General features: G+C 40.1%; 2 protein-coding genes across 3 annotated transcripts in view; one reads left to right on the top strand and one right to left on the bottom strand.

The window, feature by feature from the left end:
- Positions 1 to 584: 584 nt before the first annotated feature.
- LOC107700449 (cartilage intermediate layer protein 1-like) lies at positions 585 to 8,094 on the top strand. The gene is made up of 9 exons (XM_016502095.1): positions 585 to 635; positions 1,432 to 1,587; positions 2,072 to 2,134; positions 2,234 to 2,503; positions 2,759 to 2,935; positions 3,146 to 3,460; positions 3,910 to 4,018; positions 4,316 to 4,473; positions 5,008 to 8,094. Exons 2-9 carry the CDS (start codon positions 1,527 to 1,529, stop codon positions 7,359 to 7,361), a joined length of 3,507 nt encoding a protein of 1,168 aa, XP_016357581.1. The 5' UTR covers positions 585 to 635; positions 1,432 to 1,526; the 3' UTR covers positions 7,362 to 8,094.
- A 79-nt stretch (positions 8,095 to 8,173) lies between these two features.
- The window catches only part of eif3jb (eukaryotic translation initiation factor 3, subunit Jb), a 4,261-nt gene continuing 2,938 nt past the window's right edge, over positions 8,174 to 9,496 (bottom strand). For both annotated transcript variants that reach the window (XM_016502092.1, XM_016502093.1), the window contains exons 7-8: positions 9,420 to 9,493; positions 8,174 to 9,209 (exon numbers count right to left, since the gene is read on the bottom strand). In XM_016502092.1, coding sequence (XP_016357578.1) covers positions 9,084 to 9,209; positions 9,420 to 9,493 — 200 coding nt within the window. In that variant the 3' untranslated portion in view covers positions 8,174 to 9,083. The remainder of the gene's footprint in view (positions 9,210 to 9,419; positions 9,494 to 9,496) is intronic.

Raw genomic sequence — 9,496 nt, 5'->3', positions numbered from 1 at the left:
ACTCATATTGTTTATCAACACATTCAGAGGGACGGATGGGGAAAAGCATGCTAATGTGTTTGAGAAAGAGTCAAGTAATGGCTTTCATGTGTTTGAAATACATGGATGTCATTCTTGAATGGCTTTCTTGTGAATGTTGCACAACTAAACATACTCCCAGCAACGAATATCTCACCACAGTGCTGACACAACTGTGAATCATTACGGAAAAAGAAAGAAAAAAAAAGTGTGTGTGGGGGGGTGTGGCAACAACTTTGTTTGTCTCTGTCTACATTTGTACACCCTTACCTGAATACCCTGTCACAGGATCCATTTATTGCTACTAGGACTGAAAAAAAAAACTATCTATAGAGGCTCTTTTACTTCTTTGAGATGATTGTTCCAGAACACCCCTTTCACACAGCAATTTAGTCTACTGTAGAGGAGCAGTAGATGGTGCTGAACCCATGTTGTTGTTTCATGGCAGAGTGCCGACCCTATGGCTCAGGGCTGAGCTATATAAGCACCGGACACAAACCTGGACTTCACATTCCCTCTCTCTCCTCCTCATTCCAACTATTTAGCAACTACTCTGTACATATACCACAGAAACAAGCAGGAGTACAAAAGCTTTCCATTTCACAGAAAAACCTTTGGTAAGGTATCATATTCTCATATTCTCATCTTCTCAACTTTTTTTACTGTAACCACATTTTGTAGATTTGGATTCAGACACTAATGCTTTCTAAATTGTTTTCTGTTCTCACTGTTGTAGATTTTGTATTGGTCATATGGATTTTTGAGCAAAATTATCTGTTCAGTCCTATATTTTGGTGTGTGTGTTTGTTTGTTTTTGTATGTACAAATGATTTTTATCTTCATATTTTGTAATATAGTACTGTTTGATTGTGACATTTGTAGTCATTTTTGTTTTGGAGTAGTCATATTGTGTCTGGTCTTTTAAAGTTGTAACAAATGTGAATACAGACAGAAACTGTTCAAATTGACTGCATTGAAAAATATTTCATCACGCCATGCACAAATTGTTTGTTCATATGGAATGTGTAGTTAGGTCTGAGTATTTTGGCAGGATGTAAAATCAGTTGTGCATTCCCTTGACACACAGTGATGGTTCTCACGGATGCGATATTTGAGAGCAGCTAAAAATGTAAGTACTTAAGCTCTTGTTCTGCAGCTTGTCTTTGTTTCAGAATGAGTTTTCAAGAATTCTGTCCAAAGTCTTTCAGCTGTTTCTGTAAAATGGAACGTTTTTAAGTAAATTAATTTTTCTCAGGTCAGTTTGTATTTTGAAAGGTAGAAATGAGTTCATAACTAGTTGAACAAAGGGACATGGGAGTTTCTTGTATGATTTACAGAAATCAAAACACTATGGTCCATTTCCTTCTGTGCAATTTACTAATCGTCTTCATATTCATATCTGATCGGCACAAGATCTGTGGCTGGACTATTCTTAGTGTGGAGGGAGCTGTGTGTGAGAGGTCAGAGCCCTTTTACTGGAGGTCGGAGGTAATTAACAGGGAGCCAGGATGGGCTGCCTCTCAACATGGACCTTTCTTCTGTTGGGAATTACAAGCACATTTTCTCAAGGTTTGTTTGCCCTATGAATTATAATTAGCACATTTCACACTGAAATGCTAATGCAAGTTATTGCTAAACCAGTTATCTGGCATGTCATTGCTCATGGCAGAAGCTGGAAAATTTCAACAGGATATTGACAGCTGGCTCTTAGAAACATGACTACCCCAACTTGGAATACCCCAACCCCCAAAACTCTCTTCAGCAAACCCATTACTGAAGGCAACATTGTTCTAGTGTCCCCAGTATATCCAGAAGCAGAGGTGTTTTGTGAGCCAGCAGCAGAAAGCCACCTGCTAGCAATTGGTTCTACTCTGTGTGTGTGAACCACTAGCGGAAATCTCTTTCTGAATTATTCTGAATTATTATTCTGAAAATTATTATTTTATTAACAACACCCATGACAATAAGCCTCTTACCACATCAAAAACCCATCATTGGGCTGCATCATTGTAAAACTAATTATAAGAAGAAACTAATACAGTTTCCTTATTAGGGACATGGAGAAGCATCATGGGGACATCATGGAGACCAAACCCAGCTGTGTACCATAATGAAGGTAGGTTTGTATGTTTCTAAAAATTCATAACCAATAAAATATTTCAAAAGGTGAGCCATATTGGTACTTAAAGCCATAAACAATTATTCCTTTCCTCAGATAATTACGAGTGGACCACATGGTTCAATGTAGATCACCCTGGAGGGAAAGGAGACTATGAGAAGCTGAATGCCATTCGTTTTTATTATCGAGCCCGTGTCTGTGAGGTTCCTCAAGCTCTAGAGGCACGCACTACCGAGTGGATCCCAGCTCGCAGCACTGGGGAAAGAGTACACGCTGACCCAGCTGTGGGCTTCTGGTGTATCAATGATGAACAGCCTGTTGAGAGAAACTGCTCAAACTATGCTGTACGTTTCCTGTGTCCTAAAGGTAAGTAAATGAGGCTGTAAAAGCCATGACATTCCTATGTTCAAAGCTCAGTGTTATTGTGCACATTTTCTCTGATAATGATGGTGAATTGATTAAATATGCAAATTAAATATGGAAAATATGGATTTGTTGATGTTACGGCAGAAATCCTTTTTCAAAAATGTGTTATTTTGAATTTACCATGAGTTAACATCACAGTTTTTGATTTCTGATGACACCCTAGAAATTTAGCAGAATCTCTCGCTCTCCATTCAGAAATTGTTTCAGATGTTGAAGAAGTGATATGGGGTCCATGGTCAGACTGGAGTCTGTGTCCAGCTCAGTGTGATCAGGCTGCAATACAGCATCGCTCTAGAAGCTGCAAATCCAGTTCCAAACAATGCAATGGCCAAACTGTCGAGGCCAGGTCATGCCAAGGGCCACCTTGTCCACGTAATGCGTTTACTCCTTTTCTTAAAGATTATGAAAGATAATTTTCTTGTCAGTTAGAATTTCAGCTAATCTTTATTATCCATGTAGACAGTCAAACCATGTGCAATAATGTATCCAATTTACCAATTCCAATTTACCTTATATTTGTTGAAAAATCTATTTTTTCAGACACATGTTGACAAAAATCTCTTTCCCCTTTTTACTTTTTAGGCTGTGGTCTGCAGTGTGTGATGGGCAAGGTAAACGATCAGTGCAATGGCTGCATGTGCCAGGATCATACAGTTTTAGGATCAGTCCGTAGTGCTGGGGGTCTCCCTGCACCTGGAGCTGCCATCCTCCATGCTGGTTCCAGGCCCAAACTCCTTACTGTAACTGATCACAATGGCCATTTTCAGGTCCCTGGAATCTGCCCTGATGGCAACACGATGCTAATGATCAAGCTGAAACACCACGCTCCACACCAAGTTACTGTGCCCCCAAGCACTGAACGCACCTCCGTTCTCCTTTTGAAGCTAGAGAGAGCAAGTAATGCTTCTTTAATGATCTTGAATCCATTTGACCTATGAACGATCTGTATTAGCATTAGAATACCATCTCAAGAAGACCTTCTGACGATTAGTTTAAATGGGGTGTCATTTAAAATGAATAATATCATTTCAGGGGTCAATAATAATAATTTTTTTCCGGTAGTTCATAAAGTCATAAACACACTTTTTCTGGAAAACAGTGGCATACAATGTAAAACATTACTGATTGGTTTGTAGTTAAACACATTTGTACTGATGCTTCCCAAGACTATCACAAGTCATTTTGACAGTTTCATTCATGTTAGCTAGCTTTATAAGATTATCTTGGTAAAAAATTAGCAGTGGAATACAATGCGGAATATGTCACAGGAAACCAAACATTTAAGTTTGAAAGCATAAAAATGTACAAAATCAATGATTCTAATGCAACATCAATGTGTTCCTCAGAAAAATTGTATGTGTTGAAAAACCCTGAGAACAAGGCCAGAAGGGAAGGTCAGACAGCTGCCTTCTGTTGTAAGGTTGATGGCACACCTGAACCAAACCAGTATGAATGGTAAGCTTAAGCTTTTAAATATAAATTGATGTTCACTTTGAAATTTCAACAGATTACAAGTAAACCATGTTTCCTTATCTGATGGTATTAAATGAGAAAATAGAGAATGACAAACAGACGAAAGTCAAAGCCCTCATGTTTTATGTTCCTTCAATAAATAAATGAATAAATAAATATAGGGTTAAATGAGGACAGTTCAGACAAACCAGGTTATTACCAAGTTATTTATTCATCACCCACAGCATGATAATTATCCTAAATGTGAAAACAATGATAATCGCTATTATCACTCTTTAGGTTCCACAACGGTACTCTGCTGGACAGGAGTCAATTTCAGTATGACGAGACACTGGTTTTGAGGAATCTCAGTTTGGACCATATAGGACAATACTACTGCAGAGCCAGTAATGAGAATGGAGCCATCAAATCTAAACCAGCCACCCTGACAGTTATTGGTGTGCCCTGCCATCCTATTTTAACCCACATATTTCATTTTAACTTTAAATGTATCAAAATACTTTACAAATAGTCTGGTCTCAGTTTGGTATTTATCTGTTTTCTATCCATTTCTATGTTAAGGTCAAAAAGCACCATCATGCAACCCTAAGCCTGATTCCCATCTGATCCGACTACCACATGACTGCTTTCAAAACGAGACTAACTCTTTCTACTATGATGTTGGGAGATGCCCGACCTCTATGTGTACAGGGAAGCTGGATAATAGCATCAGATGCAAAGACTCAGTTTCCTACTGAGACACTGGTTTTGAGGAATCTCAGTTTGGACCATATAGGACAATACTACTGCAGAGCCAGTAATGAGAATGGAGCCATCAAATCTAAACCAGCCACCCTGACAGTTATTGGTGTGCCCTGCCATCCTATTTTAACCCACATATTTCATTTTAACTTTAAATGTATCAAAATACTTTACAAATAGTCTGGTCTCAGTTTGGTATTTATCTGTTTTCTATCCATTTCTATGTTAAGGTCAAAAAGCACCATCATGCAACCCTAAGCCTGATTCCCATCTGATCCGACTACCACATGACTGCTTTCAAAACGAGACTAACTCTTTCTACTATGATGTTGGGAGATGCCCGACCTCTATGTGTACAGGGAAGCTGGATAATAGCATCAGATGCAAAGACTCAGTTTCCTACTGCTGTGGAATTTCAAACATGGAGGAGAAAGAGATTACATGTCAGGGATATCAGTTGCCCATCATGATAGTGACTCAGTGTGGCTGTAAAACATGTGTGGACACAAAGGCTATCGTTCGTGGACATGCTATCGCAGCAGACACTGGTGAGCCCATGAGGTTTGGACACATCTACATGGATGGCACAAGAATAAGTCGAACTGGATACAAAGGCACATTCTCTATCCAGGTACCAACAAACACAGAACGTCTGGTTCTCACCTTTGTGGACAACATGGAGAAGTTTGTGAATACCACAAAAGTGCTACCATTCAATCCTAGAGGTGGAGCTGTGTTCCACGAGATCAAACTGTTGAGGAAAAAGCCAGCTGTGAGTATTAGCTCAAGAGAGACTAATAAACTAGATCTTGGTGAGGTAGAAGGCCAGGATCCCATTGCTGAGATTGAGATCCCACCAAATGCATTCTATAAAGAAAATGGAGAGGTGTTCATGGGAAATGTCAAGGCCAGCGTGACTTTCCTTGACCCCAGGGATGTATCAACAGCAGCGGCTGCCCAAAGTGATCTTAACTTCATTGGTGATGAAGGTGACACTTTGCCTTTGAGGACCTATGGAATGTTCTCTGTGGACTTCAGGGATGAAGAAGGAGGCGAGTCACTCAATGCCGGAGAGGTGAAAGTGCGTCTCGATGCAGCACAAGTGAAGATGCCTGAGCACTTGAAGACAATGAAATTATGGTCCCTTAATCCTGATACAGGTTTTTGGGATGAGGAGGGCCAGTTCCATGCTGAGAAGAAGCAACGGGGGAAAAGAGACGAGAGAACCTTCCTCATAGGTAACATGGAAATCCGTGAGAGACGGCTGTTTAACTTGGATGTACCTGAGAATAGGAGATGTTATGTGAAAGTGCGGGCTTTCCGTAGTGAACGGTACATGCCTAGTGAGCAAACCGAAGGAGTCGTGATGACTTTAATAAATATGGAGCCCACGCCAGGGTATTCAACCAACCCTCGGGCTTGGGGTAGATTTGATAGTGTCATCACTGGCCCAAATGGTGCATGTCTTCCAGCTTTCTGTGATGAACAGAAATCAGATGCATATTCGGCCTACGTCATGGCCAACCTTGGGGGAGAAGAGCTAGAGGCAGTAGCATCCTCTCCAAAGTTGAATCCTAACACCATTGGCGTCCCGCAACCCTATTTGAATAAACTTAACTACAGATGCACTGACCATGATGAGCCCAGAATAAAAAAGACAGCGTTCAGCATCAATGTGGCCAAACCCCGTTCGAACACAGCTGAGGAGGCCAATGGTCCAGTTTATTCATTTGACAAACTTAAAGAGTGTGAGGAGGCTCCATTCAGTGCAGCTCACTTCCGTTTCTCAAGAGTTGAAGGAGACCGATATGATTACAACACAGTGCCTTTTAATGAGGATGATCCCATGAGCTGGACTGAAGACTACTTGAGTTGGTGGCCAAAACCCATGGAATACAGGGCCTGCTACATTAAAGTAAAACTCAACAGTGCCCATGAGCTCAACGTTCGGTCTCGCAATATGGGAGGTACCCATCCAAAAACCGTTGGCCAACTGTATGGCATTCGTGACACCAGAAGCATCCGAGACATGGACCAATCAACTGTTTCAGCAGTGTGTCTGGAGTTTAAGTGCAGTGGGATGCTGCATGATCAAGACCGAGTGGATCGGACTCTTGTGAAAGTAATGCCTCAGGGCAGCTGCAAGCGAGACAGTGTAAACAGCATGCTACAGGAATACTTGGTGAACCATCTTCCACTGGCTGTCAACAATGACACCAATGAGTTCACCATGCTTGCACCTCTAGACCCACTGGGCCACAACTATGGTATATATACAGTGACTGACCAAGATCCTCGGACAGCCAAAGAAATTGCACTTGGCCGTTGCTTTGATGGTACATCAGATGGCACTTCTCGAGTCATAAAGAGCAATGCAGGAGTGGCATTAACATTCACCTGTGGTGATAAAGAGGTCACTAGGCAGAGTATGTTCCAGCAGATACAGAACTCACTGGGTCAGGCCACAGCTGGAAGTGCAAGGCCGGGAAGAGGAAACCGGAGGCAGAGAGGTAGCTCAACAGCACCTCGCAGTAGTAGGAGGAGTACTCGTAATTCCTACACACGTGCCCAGACCATTGGTTGATATTCCAAGAACTTAAAAACTCTACACGAGACAAGACAGACCCATACCCTATGGGGGCTGCTCTTATGTGAGTTTGTTTCATTCAGTTACTGGATTTAAGCCATTTGAAAACTTGACAGCATTTCAGTTGTATTTGAACATGGCTGGGGCAAAGTCCCACAGCAATTTTGTATTGCTGATAACATCAACTGGCAAAAAATATTAGATTTCATGAATTGCAAATCAAATATTAGAGCGAAGAAAAGCCTATCAAAACTAAACAAAAATTACTATTTTTTAAAACAGCAACTCAAGAGGAATGCATGCTTCATGTAATTTTTCATTTATGTTTTCTATTGACTTGTACTGTTTATTATTTATTGCATATTTCAGAGTATCAAAAACAACTTAGTAGAACAGGGGTTCTGAACTCTGGCCCTCGAGGTCCAGTGTCCTGCAGAGTTTAGCGCCAACCCTAATCAAACACACCTGCCTGTGGCTTTCCAGTGATCCTAAAGACCTTGATGAGCTTGTTCATGTGAGTTTGATTAGGGTTGGAGCTAAACTCTGCAGGAAAGTGGACCTCGAGAGCCAGAGTTCAGAACCCTTGCAGTAGAACATCACATTTCCACCCAAACAAACATGTATGCCATTTATCACTCAATTAGAAAAACTCTGAAGTTGTCCAAACCCTTTACAAAAAATACCAAGTGATCAATTCAGTCCAATGATTTTATTAAATTAGACTTTAAAAAAAAAACATGCCTTTGTCTTTATATTGTTTTTGTCCAATTTTAGCAATTTGTGAGAAAATCCTCTAAGCAGTTTTTTTAGAAATATTTTTGCTGCCAAGTTTGCATTTCATTTTACTTCATACATGCCTGTAGAAGCTTACTGTATAATGACAACAGGTCAAACAAAAACACAAGACCCATGGACCTGCTGATTCAGTTAGTAATGATTAACAGTGATCATATACTGTCATATGAGCAGCAACATTGAATATCATTAATTGATCAAATGTGCAGCAATAAGTTCATTTAAAATAAACTTTGGCAGAGAAACAACTGCGCAACATAGTCCATTCTGATTTCACATAAAGTCAATGTCAACAGATTCACGATGATGCTTGGTTTCGGTTTTGTTTTACTTCCATTTTCATCCTTTCATTTAGTCAGTGTTCATTATGTAGTGTTGACTCGACTGACAAACGTCCGATTTTCAAATGTTTAATGGTTCACATTTGGAAAACTGATACGGTTTCCAATTGTGGATAAATATACAAGAAAAGTATAACCATACTTTGGATAAGGACATTCTTGGAAGAAATTAATGTGTATAGAGCATCACATTTACTTCTGTGTAACTGAAATTGCACAGCTTTAAAAACATAAGTCACTTTCAATGAAAACAAGGGATATTGTATACAAAGTTCTCTATAAGGCATTGAAATGCTTATTTAAGCCAATCAGAGGAAACGTCCCACATCATACAGTCTGTTTTTTAAAATAAAAATGAGATTTCAAGGCCGTCTGAATAAATGTACTATTCCCCCATTTGCCGCTGGGGTGCAATGGGCTGATAGCAGCTTTATGAGGAGTCCGTCACCACTGGAACCAAGTAAAGGGTTGACACAATTGTTCAGTGTCCAAGATGGCACTGAGAAGCATGAAAGAGTAATGTTGCATGTCTGCAAGGGCATCTGGGCACAGAGGGAATCGGAAGGGGGATGATGAACCTTCGTCACATGAAGTCATCAAAATCATTGCCATAGCCATCGTCATAATCAGCAAAGTCATCTTTCATGGTTGCTTTCAATCCACCACCAGGGACTACACCTTTCTTCTTTTTCTTATTTGCCTTCTTTTCCTGTGAGTAACAGCAACAAATGAATATTGAGTATTTTGCTGTTGATCTTTTGATTATAATGAACAATACAGAATTATAAATAACAAGTAGTCTTAGTGGCTGTAAATAAGATTCTCAATCTAGGCAAGAATCAAGTTATTTTCCACTCAAAAGAGGTTTTAAGAAGCTTCTCTAAAACCGAGTACAAAGAAGCAAAATCATTCAACTCACCTTTTCTTGCCTTTGTTTTTCACTGAGCAGAACAGACAAAGAATTATTTATTTTTTTCAGGTCATCTACTTCCACTA

The sequence above is a fragment of the Sinocyclocheilus anshuiensis genome, unplaced genomic scaffold (genome assembly GCF_001515605.1).
Source record: "Sinocyclocheilus anshuiensis isolate Anshui unplaced genomic scaffold, SAMN03320099.WGS_v1.1 scaffold154, whole genome shotgun sequence".
NCBI classification, from domain to species: domain Eukaryota; kingdom Metazoa; phylum Chordata; class Actinopteri; order Cypriniformes; family Cyprinidae; genus Sinocyclocheilus; species Sinocyclocheilus anshuiensis.
This window is presented reverse-complemented; position numbering and strand designations above follow the sequence as displayed.